Raw genomic sequence first — 18,511 nt, forward strand, 5'->3', positions numbered from 1 at the left:
AGAGGTGGCAGAGGGAGGCAGGAAGAAGGGGGGCGAGAGATAAGGCACTTGAGGAGCAGAAAGGGACTGTGGCACACAGCTGAGAATCCCCAAGAGAGGCCGGAGGAAACTCCCCCAACGAGTAGGAAGGTGATGGAGAGGGGGAAAAGCAGCAGGGATGATGAACGGCAAAGGGGCACAGAGAAAGTTACGGGGGGCCACAAGGGCAGAGAAGGTGCAGGGCATTACTGGGGGGACAAGGAGGGGCCCGCCCAAATCAGCCCAGGAGCCTGAGGCGCTGGCAGACTCTCCTGCAGGGCCGGGCCCCTTCCCGTGGCTAGAGAAGGGTGGGAGGAAGCAGGCATGGGGCAAGGTCCACGAGTGTCCAGCTGAGGAGGCAGCGGAGGGCCGGCGGGAGTAAGTTTGGGGGTCGGGAAGAAGAAAGGAGAGGCAGAGTGGAAAAGAGAACCAGGAAGGAGAAAATAGGAAGGGTGGGGACACTGAAGTCGTTTCAGGGCCCACCGCTAGGAGGGGCCTCCCTAGGCGGAAGGAGCTCAGGCGGACTCCCGAGGATAGCCTCAGGGGTGACCGCAAGGGCCCGGAGACCGCTGTGAGGCGCAGCTACGGGAGGGCCCTGCGCAGAGTAGGCAGGAGCAGGCCTTGACCTGGCTTCAGAGAGCAGGGAAGGAAAGAGCGGGTCTAGGTGCCGGCCACCGCTGTGCCAAGGACCAGGTGCTGCCCCTGGTGGGCAGGGACAGGCCCGCTGCGTCATCGCGGTCGCCCCTGGGCCAGGGGGACTGAGCAAAGACAAAGAGCAAGAGGGGCAATGCTGGGCGCACGCAGAGCCAGGCCTGGGTGGTCCTGGGACTGTCGGTCACCTGCTGGCTTTGGCGGCCCAGGACACCTCAGGACAAGTGTGTTAGTAAGTCCCCTATGCTCCTAGCTGTCAGTGGATGGGAGGAGACCACAGCAGACCCCTGGGCGGGTCTGGGTCCCGTTTCACTCACCCCACAGCTCAGAGGCTTTGAGATACATCCAAAAGCATCAACTCTGGCTCCTAGGAGGCCCTTCCCACTCTCAACAGTATCACCCTGTCCCCCAGGGCACCTCCATCCTCCAGGCAGGACACCTGGTCCCCGACCTTGGAACTGCCTCCTCAGACCAAGGCCCTGGGCAAGGAAAGTGGGACTGGGATAAAGTGCTTCTTCCAGCTGCAGTGGGAGCTGCCTCCAGTGAAGGCCTGTTCTAGGTGCTAAGAGGCTGGCCCACCTCCCCCGAGGAGGTCACCAGCCAGCCAGCCCCTTACCGGGGTTCCAAGGAGCAGGAGTAAGGAGGTCTTATGTCCTGGGCATATGTCTTTCCCAGTGTCTGCCACGTTTTGAGGCTGAGGAGGGGAAATGTGGTTGCTGTAGGTTTAGTAAGACCCCGCAGGCGAGGAAGGGCTGTGGGCTACTGGGCTGCCATACTGGAGGCCGCAGCGTGCTCTCCTGCGCCCCCTGCCCAGCCACCATTCACAGCAGCTTCGGGACTGAGAACTCATAGCCTGCCAGCACTGTGCCCCTGCCGGACACCGCTCACCCCACCCCTCCGCAAGCCTGGGGGGTGGGGGGCTGGGGGGGGCTGAAGATAGAGATACCTACCCCTTTAGGGAGGCTAAGCAGCTCACCCCACGCCGCGAAATGACACTTAGGATTTGAATTCAACCGTCTGCCTGGTACCTCATTTCATTTTGCTGCCTGCGTGCCATATACAGGGGCTCAGCTGAGGGCCACTGGGCCCCACCCGGGACTCAGAGTTCGGCCCAGCACCCCACTTCTCTACCTGCACCCTCCCTGCACTGAGGCAACAGCCTGTGGTCTGTATATGCTGGCTGAGCACAGATTGTGACCAGAATTAGTAGGGGAGGCCTGGCCCAAACTCCTCATTTCACAGTAAGGAAAGCTGGGATGGGGTGGGGGGAGGCAGGGGAGGGCAGGTCACAGGTACAGGAGGACTCTGGGAACTGGAGCCCATCCAGGTGCTTTGTCCAGGGCTGTGTGAGCACTTGCAAGGAGAGTGAGCTACTGAGAGTCCTATAACCAGGCAGAATATAAATAATTAAATTAAACAAACTGCTGAGTTAAAAGTTTGATGTATATTATTCTTCCAAGGGGAACAAAGGCTCATATTGTCTTCTCCTCTGACTGCCTCCTATTTGCTTAGCAGTTATCAAAAAGCTTGCACAGACCTTGGCTTATGGGGGCTTCCCAACCACTCCCCAAGGGACGTAAGGATTATAACCCCCTTTTTACTGGTGAGGAAACCGAGGCTCTCAGTGAAGACGCAAGTGGATACCCAGCAGGGAGCTGCGCAGGGAAGGCACTGGGCGGACGCTCGAGGGAGCCAGTGAACAGCAGCCACCACCCATCCAGCCCACAGCCGGGGCTTTAGTGGTGCCCCCCCCAGTCTTCAAGCAAAGGCAGAGAACTGCCAAGCCAAAGAGCACCCTGACTGGAAGGAGCATCACTGATGGGGGATAGTGGAAAGTTCCCGGTCATAAGCGAATTCTCTTCTCATCTAAGTTTGTCCATGTTACTCAGGCTTTGTCTAACAGGCAAGCACTACTTCTAGCATCATTCACAGAGAAAGTCTTTCGCACCTCAACATGAAAACCCGATCTCTTCCATTTAGCCTTGTCATCCCATCCATTCCTGGGCTGCCCCAGAGCACCGCTGGTTTGGCCTGTGGGGTCTCAGCAGCTTGGGGAAGAAACAGTCACGGAACATTATGTCTTTAGGACAAGGAAGACCGCAGAAGGGCTGTTTCTACCCAAAGTGGTCACTGCAGGGAACAAGAGAAAGTCTGCAGGTATTTGGCAGGTGGGGGGTGGGGCTGGTGGCTATAGCCAGACTAAAACAATGCCTTCTCCACGAGAAAGCCCAGTTTCAGCAAGGGATGGTGGGCTGCTCACCTAATCCCAACAAGTAGGGAGGCGGCACATGAAAGGAACCCTTTTACGGTATCGCAAAGAACGACACTAGCCTCAGTTCTCTAAACCTAATTACAAGTCTCTCCCTGTCTACAAGGACGCTCACAGTACTAGGTGTTTCACATGCACTCGTTAAAGCCACCCAACTCTACGAGGTACTGATTACTATGCTCACTCATCTATTGGGGCAACTGTTTAACATCACCCAGCTGGTGACTGCAAAGGCCAGTTTGAACTCAGTGCTATCAGATTCCAAAGGCCTCTCAGTTCTACCAGACCTGCCTTCTTTGCCAAAGGTTATCATTATCATCATTTACTGAGCACTCACTACGTGCCAGGCAGCTGGCAGTGCTTTGCCCACGTTGTGTCTGAGCCTCTCAGAACACTTGCAAAGGCGCCATCAGTTCAGTTTTCCACATGAGGAGACAAGCTGAGGGGGGCTCACACGTGTGCAAGATCACAACAGCGGGCCAGGCGCAACCATAGGGAAGTTGTCTTCCTTCGCCCCCAGAGAATGCCCTGAGAAGGTGGTGCTGGAGGGTGAGGGTGAGAGTGAGGAGGAGGAGGAGGAAGGGGAGGAGGAGGGTGGTGGGCTCAGGGGAGCTGGGGAGTCAGGCCAGCTGCGGTGAGGGGAGGTGTGCAGCCCTTCACTCTGGGCCACTCCAACAGGGAGCCTCTGCCCCTCTCTTTGTGCCTTAGCTCCTGGAATACCACCTTCCGCTTCTGAGGGGTTCACCCCCAGGCCACCCCCCAGTCTCCCCAGCTGCCAGTTGTTGCAGTTTCCAACTCAATTGTTCTCGGTACTGAGGCAAATGGAGTCATTAATTACCTTCTATCGGCTGGGCTGAGTTCAGAACTCGATCAATATCCCAGCTTGTCATTCAGGGCAGCCCGCCTTGCGGCCAGCCCCACCCCCACAGCGGTGCAGGGGTCCACGGGGGTCTGGGCTGCCCCCTGGCCCTCCTGTCTGGGTGAGGTGTGGATGCTGAGGAAGGGGCTGCATTCCAGACCGGAGGGGAGCAAGGACTGGTGGGCCAGGATGGGGGAGTGGAGGCAGGGAGGAGGAAGGTGTGCAGGAAAGGGGGAGGAGGAAAGAAGGAAGAGGGTGGGGGCAGCCACGGTGTGAGAGGAAAACAGGACCAGGAGGGAAGCAGCGGAGGAAAGGCTGCCCTGACCAGCTGAGAGGCTGCCCCCCCAGGCTGGAGAGAGGGTGGGTGGGACACTGGCCAGGGAGAGGGGGTTGCAGACTCATGGCATCCCATCCTTAACCTGGACAAGCTCCAGAGGAGGCGCGAAGAGGCCCTTGGAAGTCTGGTCCAAAGCTCTGGCTCTGAGCAAGAGGGGGCTCTGCCCAGTCTTCTGCCCTGGCAGAGCACCTGCGATGGTGGCTGAGCCCAGCTGACAGGCATGCAGTGTGCTGGGGCAGGTGACAGGTCTGGGAAGGGCAGGGTGGGGCTGTTCCCTGACCTCATCTTGCTGGGCCCATTTACACCCGAGCACCTCCAGGGACACGACTTGCTGGACGGGAAGCATCGTCTCCTGGGCTGAAACCCTGGTGTGTTATATGTTCACTTGCTATATGACCTTGGCCAAGTCTCCTGCACCTTCTGGCTTGAATTCCTTCAGATGTATACTAGAGGGCCGCTAGCTCCTCCCTCAGCAGCATTAATTTCCTCCTTCTCTGCGTTCCAATAGTCATCTATCAAAACTTGTATTATAGAATAATAATAATAATAACTAAAATCGATCCAGTTCCTATTATGGCCCCAGACACTATGCTTATATACCAATTTAATCCTTACGATAACAGTAGCTAACATTAAGTGCTTACTACATATTAGGTGCACATTTAAGGGTTATACATAGATTAACTCATTTAATTTTCACCAGAACTTGAGCAGGAAGCTTCTATTATTACTCCCATTTTGTAGACAAGGAAACAGTAGTACAGAGAGGGTCAGGAACTCTCCTGAGGTTACACAGTTAACGAGGGGTGGAGGAGGCAGACGCAAGGCAGGTACATGCCTCAGGCAGCTGAGCTTACAACCTGGGGAAACCCCAGAGTTACAGAGGTTATATAACGTCCCCCAAATGACTCACTCCAGCCAGTTAGCAGTGGAGCCAAATTTGGCATACCTACATCACATATATATGAGATATATATCATATGTATGTGTGTATACGTGTACATGTGTATGTATAAACATGTATATATACATATACACACGTATATAACATATATGTGGAGAGAGAGAAGTTATTTATTAACATGTGTTTTCTCCATCACACTGTGACTATTTTGAAGGCAGGGACCCATCTTTGTCCTCTAGCATAGAACCTGATACATGGTAAGTTATACAAATGTTGGTTGATTCACCTAATAGAATTCTAAAAGTAAGGGTTAGTAAACTCTTACCTTGCCTTGCTCAACATTTTAACCTTTTAGAAGGAGAAAGAAGCAACAAAGGAAATTACTACTCTGGAGTCATAGAGTAAACCATAGTTTACAGCTGGAACAAATCATGGAGATCATTTTGTTTTGTTTTCTGTTAGAGATTAAAATTAAAAAACAGACTCAGAAAGGGTAGGTGATTTTCTCACGCCATACAGTTAGTCAAGTTAGGACGGAAACAGACTCTGAGCCCACAGGCCTTTCCATTATTCTAGATCGCCTATTTTGACCAAGAAAGAAAAACTGACAAAAGAAAGTACTGGAGGTCTGGAGACGAACAACCATACCTAGCTGGGCAGTAGCAAAGTAAAGGGGCCCAGGACCGACTCCTACTTGAGGAAAGCAAACTCCTACACGCTGAGGAAAAGAATGTGATTCCCAAGGCAAGAAATTCTAGAAGGGAATATAACTCCATAAGGACAAGACGCTCTTAAAATGAAATTCTGCCTCTACAAGCTCAAATAATCAACCTGACAAAGTAAAGCCAGTGGGGGGAGGGGCAGGAAGTGAAGGACATTTAAGGAAAATCATTGCTGTTGCACACGGATAAGCTTTAAAATATGATGAGCCTAGATTTTAAAAGGACATGTACACTGAACAGTGGAAGATTATGCAGCCATTAAAAAATCATGTTTTCAAGGAATATTTAATGATATGTGAAAACGGTCCTATAGACTGTTAAGTGAAAATAGCAAGACACAAGCTGTATATACAGTATCATTCCAATTTTGATGGAAATTATTTATGCACAGAAGAAAACAGACTGTAAAGAATATACCAAATTCTAACAGTGGCTCTCTCTAGGTGATGAGATTATAGGTAATTTTAAAACGTGTACTGTATCTTCTATGTTACAGTGAACATATTTTTACACTTATAATCAGACCAAGTTTCTCCCCTCTTGTAAAGGACACACAACAGATGGAAGGAAGGGACCAGAACCAAGGGTGGAGATGAGCAGAGCATGAGCTTGTCAGAGAGACAAAAGCTCAGAACAAGCTGAGACAACAGAAAAGGGCCTGGCCGCGACATCGGAGAAAGAACAAAAAGAAAGGCAGTTTCAGACTCAGCACAGGGCAGAGGTGGAGGCCCCGAGAGGAGGAGGCAGGACTTGTCCACACCCAGCACGCGTCTGCTCCACCGAAGACGAGAATCTTCAAAAGGGGGACAGGCAGGAGTCGCCCAAGTCTGAGGGTGGGGGCGGCAGGTGACTCCTAACCACTTCTACCGAATCAGCTTTCTGGGCCCAGATAATTCATGGATCAGGACCCTGCAGGGAAAGTGGTTAGGATGCTAAAATTTTTAGTGATGCTCCTTGAGAAGTTTGGATGATGGTGGCGACAAGGTGTCCTACCTTACCACGCAGGGGAAAGGTGAGCAAATGCAACAACCCTGATCAGCTTAGTATTATCAGTTTAATATTATGAGATTAATATCTCTTAAAAGAAATAATTATGCAGTTAATGTGTGGGCACTAGAAGGGAAAAATCACGATATCCTGATACCCGTGTGCACTCAGCAAGAATAAGTTGAGGCATATTCACTAGGTACAATGCTCAGGTCAAACGCTGGCCCCATGAAGACTCCCCCAGTTCCCCCAGAAGCCTCTGCCTTTCATGTTACATTCATCCTAGCATCTATCATATCCTGCTTGTATAATGAGGTGCATGTCCATCTCCCCACTAGAATAGAAACTTCTTGAGGCCAAGGACTATGTCCTCTTTGCCTTGTAACTGAGTCCTGCCAGGCAGGTATTCAATATGCTCACCACAATTGATTAAGGAAATGCTGTGGGTGTAGTGAACGCTAACATTTCACAAAGAATTTTGCTCCTCAGTTTGTGGACAGGATGAGGAACTGTGAAATGGCTGGTGGCTGGTGGAGTCCACAGCATCTAAAGCGTGTTACTGCAGCCAGGAGGGGGGTTGCCACTGGAGCCATGCGGCTCTCCTTTATTTTAAAGAAAATAACTGTAAAAAAAAATAACAAACCGACTAGGATGATGATATGGAAGACATCCTTATGATCTTAATCGGGTAGAATTAAGAGCCCAAACCAATATGATGAAATTCAACAGGGATAAATGGAATGCCCTGCGTTTAGGTTAAAAAAAATCAATTGCACAGGTGCAGAATGGGGTAGACCTGGCTTGATAGCAATTGATGTGAAAAAGATCTCGAGGTTTTAGTTGACCACGAGCTCAATATGAGCTTTCGTCTGACATGGCTGCTAAAAAAATCGAATGTAATCTTAGGCTACATTATGGATGTAGGATCTCCAGGTGGAGAGTGGCCATGGGTCTATGTACATGGCACTGGCCAGACTGTCCCTAGGGTTCAGTGTTCATTTCAGAGGGACTTTACCTGGTAAGAATGAAGTCAGAGATGGGTAACCAGGGTGGTGAGGGACCTCCCTCAAGCACAAGGCTCACATCCCTGAGAAGCTGCAATCTACCCAGCGCTCAAGCTAGTGTTTTTCTAGGCACTAGGAAAAGAGGTAGAATGAATGGGAGGGAGAGAGCGATGAGAGGGTGTCAGCCGGAGACCCTCGCCAGCATTCTACACAGCAAATGTTGTTCTCTCTGTCTCAAAGAGAAAGCGGATTCAGAGAGCTGATAAAACTAGCCAAAGTCCCCAGAGCAAGTACGGAGCAGAGACAGAGCTCACGCCAAGACAGAGGGACGCCAAGTCCCTGCTCTGCCCTCAGCACCACCAACTCTGCGTCAGGGCAGTGCTAGCGACAACAAAGGTTCAGTCATGTCCCTTCCAAGCAGGGGCTGTGCCCTTCCAGGAAGAGCTGCTGGAGGGAAGAGAGTAAACAAGAGCTGCGGTAAGACCTGTAAGAACCTGACTTAGCCCTGTCACCTCAGGGTGACCTGTAAGAACCTGACTTAGCCCTGTCACCTGGCGCAGCCCCTGGCCCAGCCGCAGAGAGCTCCCCTCTGAGTCCTCGCTGCGCCCAGGCCCTCTCCCGCTTCCTGCTTGTTTTTCTAGGCACTTCCCTGGATTTCTACTGGCTGCCTGGTCTCACGGGTCCTCAGGCAGTTAACAGTCTAGCCTCACCTCTCCACTAGACTGGGAGCTCCTGGAGAGCCACGCCCTGGACACTGGTCCTCTCACCGCCCAGAAGAGTGAGGCCACACGGACACAAAGACCTCTGAGAGCTACGTGCAAGCCTTCTCCACACTCCACCTGTTTGCCAGCAAGCTCACAGACTCTGAGCTCTGCGGAACGGTTTACATTCCGCAGACAGGGGGAAGTGTGTGTGTGGCCAGCGAGGGCCGTCCTGTTCCCTGGTCAACCCGTGGAGAAGGGGGACACACGGCACCCCAGGGAATGGCACCAGCACCGGTACTTCCCCCACTCTGAAGCTGCTAACCCCCATGCTCCTCACAAACCCCCCCAGGTTAGCTGCAGAAAAGAAGGACACTGGCACCCACTGCCAACACACAGCCGCCGAGTGCGCGTGACCCAGATGCAGAACGAGGGTGGGCAGGCGGGCACAGGTGACATGTGGGAGGGCCGTGGGCAGCGGCCGGAGGGGAGCTAACAGGTAGTCGGAGGAGACAGCGGCGCAGAGCCAGGGAGGCTGGGCGGGGTGGGTTGGGGAGCGTCCCGGTGATGGACCTGCCTGCCCACCCTCCCAGATGCGCTCTGCTTCCCTGCAGCCGCTGGCCGAGGCGGGGGCTCCCAGCTCACTGGCTGGCGCATCTAGCCCAGCACCGAGGCCCTTAGGCCAGGTGGGCTCTCAGGGAGAGGCTCAAGCCTTCTGCCTGGTGCTGGGCTCCAGCTAGGGCCAGAACCGGTGAGAAACCTTTCTGGAGCCAGGAGGGAAGGGGGCTTTGTTAGCTCAAAGGACACAAGCAAGGCGAAAAATTACATACCAGGCCGCCCTAAGTATGCTTGTTTAGAGAAACTGCTTGCATTTATGAAGTCTTTGGTGCGGAAAGCAGGGTTGCAAATGACTGCATCAGAGCGACAGTAAAGGCCATTAATTTCCTGTTATGTTTTCCTGTGTTGGGGGCTTTATTAATTTAATTTTACACTGTCGAACAACAGCGAGCGCTGACACTGCCACACCGCCAAGGCTGGGGTTTTCTTTTTGTGTGTAGCAAGCCTTTGCCTGACATGCAAATCAACGCTATTACCGGAACCAATAAAGACGTGTGAAGGGAAGAGGGGAGGGATGAGGAGAGGAGGGAGGGCACCAGGGAGGAGAAAAGCGAGAGGAGGGAGAGAAAGGGTGAGAGAGAGCCACCTGGGCCGGCCCTGCCTCTGCGGCCTAGACGCCTGAGCATCTCCACGTGCACGGTTGCTAGCATCCTTCCATCCCCTTCTACCTTCCTCCTTCTCCAGCTCTGCCTCTGTGACTCTACCCCTGCCCCAGCTCCTGGAAGCACATGGAAGTTCCCAGGGGCGGGGGCTTGGGGGAAGCGCGCCCGGGGAGAGCCGGTGGGCAATAAACACAATGTGGCCACTCCAGGCCTCAGAGGCCTGTGGCCCACACCACCAGGCCCCCATATGCCCCTTCTCTCCGCCTCAGGGACCCTGCTTGGCGCACATTATCCGTGCACGCACACGTGAGCCAGGTGTTTGGGCAGGAAGAAGAAGCTAGAGGGCAGATACGCCAGCTCGCTCGGGAGCCTCCCCAGAGCGCCGTACCCTAGTCAACTAGGGATCTCCTTCCAGCTCCCAGGGGGAAATACTCTCTCTAGCTGCTGCTCCTTAAGAGATCCTAGCAGCTCTCTTCAGGAGCCGCAAGGTACACTTGGCCTAGCTCAGAGTAGAGATAAATGTACGCCAGCATGAAACAAACAAACAAAAGGGCCAGTTCCAGGGAGACCACATTCTGATCCCTTTTAGGGCCTGGACCCCATACCACTCTCCCAAGATCACCCATGCCGCCCTCCCCCACAGCACCTTCCCCAAGCTGGGTGCCCCTGGGCCCCAGTGTCTTCCTCCCAGCTCACCAGTCACCAGTCCCCCTAGACTGCCCCTGTGTGTGGATTGGCTGCACCGCCCAAGGAGAACAGAGGTAAGATGGAAGAGAAGCTTCTGGAATCACTGCCACCAAATGCAGACTGCACGCCCCTCATCCCAGGCCTCAAATTCTGCTGGGGCCTAGGGGGATCTCTCTGTGTGTGTATGTGTGAGAGAGAGAGAGAGAGAGATCATGCATCTATCTCTCCCTCTGTCACTGGCTGGCTGGCTCTCCTCTCTGCTGCCTGCACTTTCTGCTTCAGGAGCTGTTTGGCACTCTGAGAGGCTGTTGGATGGAATCCAGCTCTCCCTAGGAGGAAAGCATAAACTTCATAAACTGCATTTACTTTAATGCAGGTTCCTGGGGCTGCTTTCCTCGGGCTGTTCTTCCCTCCCCTTGTCCGCTCTGTCTCCATCACATTTTATCCCTACCTCTGTGTGTACCCAGCACACACACACACACACACACACCTTCCAGTGCTCCTGGAAAGGATGGAGGAGCAGGAAGAGATGCGAAAGCCTGTTTAAGGGGGAACGGTCCCCTGAGATGCCCACGTACGTATGGCTAGTGGAGAAGAGCACAAAGGGTGCTTTGAGGCAGCTGGGGGTGTCCCTGGGAGGAGGGATGCTGACATACCCGAGGATGGAGAAGTTAGGAGCCACCTGGAGGCTGCGCCCTGGGGCTCCGGGAAGGGGGGGAGAGGCAAGGCCTCCCTGCAGGTTGAGGTTTGTGAGGCCTCCCTTGTCTGGTGCTGTCAAGGTCAGCAGGTTCGGGTTCACCGAAGGGTCAGGATGGTTTGAATTACTGGTGCTGCTGCCTCTCGGCTCTGAGGCTCGTGATCCGTCTGCAGCCCTGAGCCAGGCCCAGCACCCCCCAGCCCCCAGCCCTCCTTGTGCTTCCAGCCCATGAGGCGGTGGGACGGGGAGGGTCCCAGAGGCCTGCAGTCACCATGTCCCTCAGCAAGGCAGGTGGGGAAGGGGCCTTAGGCTCCGGGCTCCTTCCTGTGTAGCCTGCCGTGGTCGCTCTGGGAGGCTACGAGGGCCCATTCCTCTGGCAGGCGGCCGTCCCGGGGCCCCAGCCTGCCTTCTCTCAGGGCCCCTGGCCTTCTCGGCGGGGTTGCAGAGGACGAGGTGAGCCCAGGAGCGGCAGCGCTGGGGCGAGGCTCAGCGCCCAGCTCCTCCCTGCCATGGCCAGGCCTGTCCTTGGGTGGGGTGGGGACAGAGGTGAGGCAGCGGATTCCACCTGTGCCCTGGCAGGTGGGGGTGGGAGGACGCCTACCCGCAGGGTGGAAGGCAGGTGCCAAATGGAAGACGCGTTCCGGCAAGGTGGGGGTGCGCACAGGTGCCCGGGGTGCACAGACCCGGGTGGGGAACCTGGGTCTTTGCTGAGGGAGTCGCAATACTGGACCACACCACCCGTTTCCAGTGACCGACGGACAATGTGAGCCTTCTCCCTGGGAGGTGGCATTAGCACATTATGAGGAAAAGAGTAGCCTTTGTGCAAATCTCAACATACTTCCTCAAACAACCAACTATAACTATCTAGCATGAACTGCTTGGGAAACTAAGGAGGTTAATGATTTGGCTGCAGTTTCTGTACAAGCGCAGGGATTTATGTACAAATTCACACCCTTGTGCAGCTACACCAGGCCTGGCTAAGCCTGTACTTCCCCAGAGAAGTCCAGAATGTGCGCAGGGGCCAAGCTAAAGGCAGCCACAGAACAGCCACACGCCTCCCTACCTCATCGTAACGACGTGGTCAGCGTTCAGCTGGCCCTTGGCCAGCATTACCCAGAATTTGGCTAAACGTGTGATCCAGCCGTGATAACAGAAACCTCCCCTCGGGTCTGTCTGAGCAGCCCAATGTCCCCAGTCACCAGGAAGAGGCCACCACAACAGAGAATGTGTGTTCAGAGCGGGGGTTCTATGGGTTTTTCGGGTGTCTTAGTGCATGCCGACCTTTGACACTTAGCTCTTTCTTGGAGTAGAGTGGACGTTAGCCAGATTCCGAATATTTGTTGGAAAATGAGCACAGGCTGAGCTTTATCGACGCAATTACAACAGCCAGTTGTCTAGACATAGGATCATTTTCTTATACGTTGGTTTCTCGACCTCACGGGACCGTCATGGCGGGCAGAGTTTGTGACTGCGCCGGGCAACATAGTGGTGTGAAATCTCGTGTTCAAGCAGTAATCCACAGCCACGGTCTCCTTAGAGAAACTCAGACGCACCCTGGCCGCCCCCCCACCCGCCCACCGCCAGCAAGGTGCCTCCACACAGGGCCCCGAGGAGAGAGCAGGGAGCCTCACACAGAGCTGAGGGCTCGAGCCCCCAGGACCACACCCGGGCCGGCTTTCTGTAGAAGGGCCCAGGCCAGGCTGGGGGCGCGTCAAGACCAGGAGGGCCACAGACATAGCTGTGCCCTAGGGGTGGCTTTAGGTTAAAGAATCAGCGCACAGCAACCTCGGTGATTGTTTCCCTTTCTTAGTATCTGGCAACTACCACGTCTTCTGGGCCCTCACACTCACTCCTTCCCGCTCTCACAGGCTGAATCCTGCTCCACTAAAATGGTGTGTGCTCAGCAAAAGTTCCCTGAGCTCTTCCCAGGCAGGGAACACTCAGGCCCTCTCTAGTTCTTCCAGCCCTGCGGCTAGACCAAAGCCCACAGAGCACAGGCTGGGCCGTGCCCGCCACATGAGCCTGCCCGGGGTGCTCTCCCCCACGGATGGTGGGCTACACCTCAAAGTCCCAGAGACTGGGCAGCTGGGCCATGGCCTCTCCTCGTCCCTGGGGTCCTCCTCGCTGCCTTTTCTGACACCAGCACTCTGCCCACTGCCCCTCCAGAAAGAGAGGCCGGTGGCCAGGGCAGGCCTGGTTTACATTAATGAGATACACCGAGTGTGATCCAGCCACCGAGGCAGCCTACAAAAGGAGGCGATCGGGCGGCCAGGAGCAGAGCAGCTCAGGTAATTGGTTTATCTATCTGGAAGCAGGGGGAGCAATCTCAGCACAGACAGACTAGCAGTAAAGTCTCTTCCTTAAGGCTATTTCCTTTGTCTTTTCAATTGCTTGCACATCCATGTGAGAGAGGGAGAGAGTGTTAAAGAGAGAGGGAGAGGGAGAAATGTTAATTTGTGAATTAATGGCTTTTCTCAGCGGAATTGTAAATTCAAATGTCACCTCACACGGTGACACCACGGCTGGTCTGCTGAAGAAGCAATGATAAGATCCCCCACCTCCCTCAGAGCCCCTCCCTCCCCAAAGATAGCTGTGGCGTGGAACATGCTACTTTTAATTTGCAATAACAACACAACAGAGGTAGGCAGTAATGACTGCCTTTCTCCACCCTCCTCCTGGCTTCCTTCCCCCCAGTCCAGTTGGCTCCCCATTTCCTCCCTCCCCACCCCTCTGCTCTTCTGAAACAACACCTCACCTCACCCTGGCTGCCCCCCACCCACCGGCCGGAGCCTGGTCACATGGGGGGTGCCTCTGGAATTGACAATGCTGCAACCCTCTCTTCTCCTTCAATAATCAGGGAATTAATGACCCTGAAGTTAAAGTGAGGCTGATACCGAGGCCCTGCCCAGCGTTGGGAAAAAGCCTTCATTGTTTTCAAGCAGGAGGCGGGCAGCAGTGAGGGAGATTCATGGATGGAGATTGAATATGCAATTTTCTTTCACCTTGCCAAGAGCTGCCCCTGGGCTGTGCCTGGCCTAAATTTTTCCTTTTACCATCTCTGCCTTATCCGGCCCTCCCACCTCCCTTCCATTCTTTCCAGAAAATTACCTTCAAAATTGATTTCCACTTTTACAAACAAATATAATGGGAACACAGGAAAAAACTTGGGCCGTGATGAATTAGGGCTGTCAGGTGCTTCCAGGTCTCCTTTGCTTTTGTTTTACTACCCGATCTCCTCTTTGTTTTTCCAAGGGCTGGAGAAAGTGTCCCCCATCCACAGAGGGCCTGACCCTCTAGGCCACTGTGGCCCAAGCAGAAGTGATCCGGAGCCGGGGACTCCATTAGCCTCTTGGTTTCCCAGTGGAAGCCCGAGCCACCTTCGCCACCGCCGCGTAGAATCCACTCTCTGAATGGCCTTGGACCGCCACCCCCGCTCTTTCCCCTGACCCCCACACCATGTTCCCTCTGGCCCCCATACCTCTTAAAGTCCAGACCAGATGCAAACCTCCACCTCCTCTAATGTGGGCAGGATCAGTGTATACCTCGACTGGAGCAAATAAGAGACAGACAGACACTGAGAGATCCCGAAAGACAGGCAGGCAGACGACTGGGGCGACACCCTGAGACGGGGAGACCAGGCCCCTCTCAAGAGGCTGTGAGGGTTCTGAGCAGCAGCCCCCACACAGCCTGAGGGTGTAGGGGTTCCCAGCCTCAGTCTCCTCAGTCTCGGTGGGCCCAGGCCACCCCTGGAGGTACATCGGGACAGCCCATCCATTTGCCAACAGAATTCGGGGAGAGGCCAACAGCGCCCTTTGGGCAAACCTGCACGCTGACCTTTGCCTCAGGACCATGGACACAAAGCACACAGGCCTGGCTTAGCGTTCTCTGCCATCATGGGCACCGGCGGACACACCCATGTCCACACCCGATCACCTCTTCGAGCATGTCACCACCCAGAAAATGGCATGCCTGCCAGTGCATGGCATCCTATGCCCCTTTCACCCAAAGACCTCAGGATGGTAGAAAGCGCCCACATTTACATAAACATGTAAAAATTCAAAATGGGTCTATAAAACCAACGTTTTCCAAGGTAAACAAGCTTGCATGTGGGCACAGAAAGGCACCTTAGTAGATAGGGGGAGACTTGCTGTTAGAGAGACAGGGGTCCGAGGTCCTTCACACACACCTAGAATGCCCACGGATGCTAAGACATGACACGCGGCTCACCAGGTAACTGCAGTGCGAGAAGCAAGCAGAGAGGGACCAAGACCCCCCCAGACTAGCCCTGCCCCCACCCAGACTAGCTTGTCCAGGCACAAGCTTCCTGGGACCTCTGTACGTACCAAGCTTAAGGAGGCTGTGCCTGGGCAAGTTTATTTCTGACATCACTTCCCCTTTTTTGACACCACTTCCTTTTTTCTGACATCACTTCCTTTCCCCTTGAGATGTGCACCTGCCAGTGAGGCCTTCTCCCCAGACACTCAACGGCCCATCTTCCAAGAAGGAGCTGGCGCCACCCTGCAGCCTCATCTGGGAAGTGACCACCTCCACTTTACAGATGCGAAGGCTAAGCTGACAAGATAAGTGACTGGCCCGGGGAACTAGGCACCAGGCCCAGCTGTGGTTCATGCCCGAGTCCACTCCCTCCCCCACCGAGCCCACTGTCCATCCAGGCCATGCACTGGAGGCCAATGGCCCCCAGATGAACCCTCCTTCTTGGGGTCAAGTTGCCTTGCCTGAAGCCAGGGGCTCCCAGGTGACCTCTTCAATTAGACACATTCCCTGGACCGGGGTGGTACATCTCCGCAACCAGTCTCACTTGCTCCAAACCCAACCTGAGCACCACAATTGGGGATGTCTAGGAGGGAACAACTAAGGCAAACAGCTGCTTCTTCCAGTTACGGCTTCACCCAAGGCCGAAGGGAGCCCCTGGAGGCAGTGACGCCGGGCCGCACGGCCCTGTAGCCCGCCCGCCTGCCAGCGCACAACTGCACGGGTTGGCAGCTCAGCGGCACAATTCATTGTGCAGCTAATTAATGGAATGCAAAATCACGGCCCCCACAACCCCACACATCAGAGGATGGTACCAACACACCTCCCCTCACACAGATCAACAGACTCACACCATATGACTTCATTTGGATTTTTGGACAAGTTATGTAATTGCTCTGTGCTTCAGCAGCACTGACAGACAGCGGTGCTTTGGCTGAGAGCAACTGGGTGAATTCAAAGGAAGGACTTTGGTTTTCCAGGCTGACCCAAGAGAGGGAAATACAAGCGTCTTTACCGTCCGGTCACATAAGTAGCCACCTTCGCTAAAGTGGGTAAATGTTTCAGCAGGATCCTGAGTGGGGATCCACTTTCACAGACGGCAGACGACCTACCTTCTGGAGTTTTCAGGACACAACTTCCTCATCTAGCCCTGCTCTGTCACCTGTCCCACTGTGGGAGCTTCTGGACTCTTAGGGGAAAGGGGTGAGATGGAGCTTCTTGACTAGCAGATCTCAAAGGGAATGCTGGGGATTTTTCCAGACTTCCAAAGGCCAAGTCACGAGCCCGTCTCACAGCCACCATCAGCTTCCTTCTTCTCCAGAGTCCCAGCTGATCGGCCCTTTACTAATCTCCTCCAGATATGATTGCTGCAAATACTAATGACACTGTCCATATTCCGAGTGCCAATGCCAATAATGCTCTGGGTATTATCACTGTGAACACCAATAACTACTGCTGAGATTGTCTCCAATAATGCCAGCACGCGCTGCGGTGCTTGTCGGCGCTAATGCCCAGCACGGTGACATTGTTAGAGCTGAAGAATAGGCCAAACTGTACCCAGAGGCAGGAGTCACAGCGGCTTCCTTGGGGACAGAGAGGCTCTCAGCTTGCCCTCGGGGGACGACACTTCTAGGGACATGTCACACGGTGCTTGGGGTCCACGGAGGCAGGGAAGAGTAGGGGTGGGGGGGGCAGCCGGCAGGGCGCTGGAGGGAGACCGCCCCTCCATGGCCCGGAACAGCTAGTCCCTTGCCACGGGCCCCTGCTCCCGCCCCAATGCCCCTCAGTGTCCCAGGTCAGCTTCGGCTTCTGCCTGCAGTGCTGGCCCAACAGCTGAAGGACACACCTGGGTGTCTGCAGTCCCTGCCCGAGGCTGCCTCCTGCAACCGGCCTGCCAGCTGCTTTGCTACCTTGGCCCGACTGCAGAGTTGGGCTACATCATCTTGACACATAATTATCTCCCCTATTCTTAATCATCTGAGCTGCTCCCTAATGCAAACTGGCCCTGGCTGCTTGCAGGCACCCAGCGTGGGAAGTGGGGGTGGGGAAGGTCTGCCTTTGCTCTGGCCTTGCCTGTCCTCTCCCTTCCCACTGGGTCTGATGGGTCAAGTGCCTGTGTGCGACGGAAGAGTGTCAGGGACAGCTAATGTCCCTTATAGCCTCTGACTTTAACCAGGAAAGGGGCGACTCCATCTGATCTGGGGTTGGTCAAGCGGAAGTGGGGAGTCAGGAGAAGAGACATTACCCCCCTTCCCAGGAAGCAGGACCTCGATCCTTCTTGCCACAGGCCCAGGAAGTGTTTAGGCAGCAAGAGGCAAGGTAGAGACTCCCCATTTACCCTTACCCCAAAGACTCCAACTGCTTCCTGAGGCGTCACCCCACGACCACTCACTGTCACCCTGCTAGAGGGTGAGCAGCCCAAACCCAGCCTCGCCCGCTCCCTTCCTGCGTTCAGAGGTGTACAGAGTTATTCACACCTGCAGAAGAAAGGCCAGGCTCTTCACAGGGCCCAATCTTGGCCCGTCTCCTGTGACCCCACCCCACCTACTTCCCCTCATGCCCTTTCATCCAGCCAAAGTCCCCTGCACTTTCTCACCACAGCCCTGCTGTGACTCAGTCTGTCAGATAGAATTTCACTTGCCCATTGTCTCTGAACCTGCCTCTCCTTGCTTGCTCAGGCTGCTCCTCCTACAGCAGCTTCCTGGAGTCCACTGCCTCCCTCCCTGAGCTCGGCCTGCAGCCCAGACCCTCAGCACACAGACCCTCTCTGCTGTCCAGGCTTGCGTGTTCCACACGCCCAATTAGACTACAAGCTCCTTAAGGACAAGGATCAGATCTTGTTCTGCTTTGGAACCCCAAGCACCAAGCCTTTCTTGCAAATGCTGCAGTACAGGAAAGGGTCACTGAGCTGAGCTGATGAAACACAATGAGTGTGATCAATGACTCAGAGAGAAGCGCCTTGTTCCAGGCCAGCCAGGTCCCTCCTGGGGTGGCCACAGCCTCCAGCCAGTGCCTCCCAGGCCGCAGGCTCCTGGCGTGGCCACTGCCTCCAGCCAGTGCCTCCCGGGCCGCAGGCTCCTGGCGTGGCCGCCTGGGGTGGCCACAGCCTCCAGCCAGCACCTCCCGGGCCGCAGGCTCCTGGCGTGGCCGCCTGGGGTGGCCACTCCAGCCAGCGCCTCCCGG

At 54.8% G+C, this 18,511-nt stretch overlaps 1 protein-coding gene across 5 annotated transcripts in view; it reads right to left on the reverse strand.

The window, feature by feature from the left end:
- The window catches only part of PAX2 (paired box 2), a 72,862-nt gene that overhangs the window by 21,493 nt on the left and 32,858 nt on the right, over positions 1 to 18,511 (reverse strand). For 2 of the 5 annotated variants that reach the window (XM_004680530.1, XM_004680531.1), the window contains exon 6: positions 14,535 to 14,603. The exons of the other annotated variants lie outside the window; for them this stretch is intronic. In XM_004680530.1, coding sequence (XP_004680587.1) covers positions 14,535 to 14,603 — 69 coding nt within the window. The remainder of the gene's footprint in view (positions 1 to 14,534; positions 14,604 to 18,511) is intronic. 5 annotated transcript variants of the gene reach the window in all.

The sequence above is a fragment of the Condylura cristata genome, unplaced genomic scaffold, assembly GCF_000260355.1.
Source record: "Condylura cristata isolate star-nosed mole 26May11 unplaced genomic scaffold, ConCri1.0 scaffold00011, whole genome shotgun sequence".
Taxonomy (NCBI): Eukaryota; Metazoa; Chordata; class Mammalia; order Eulipotyphla; family Talpidae; genus Condylura; species Condylura cristata.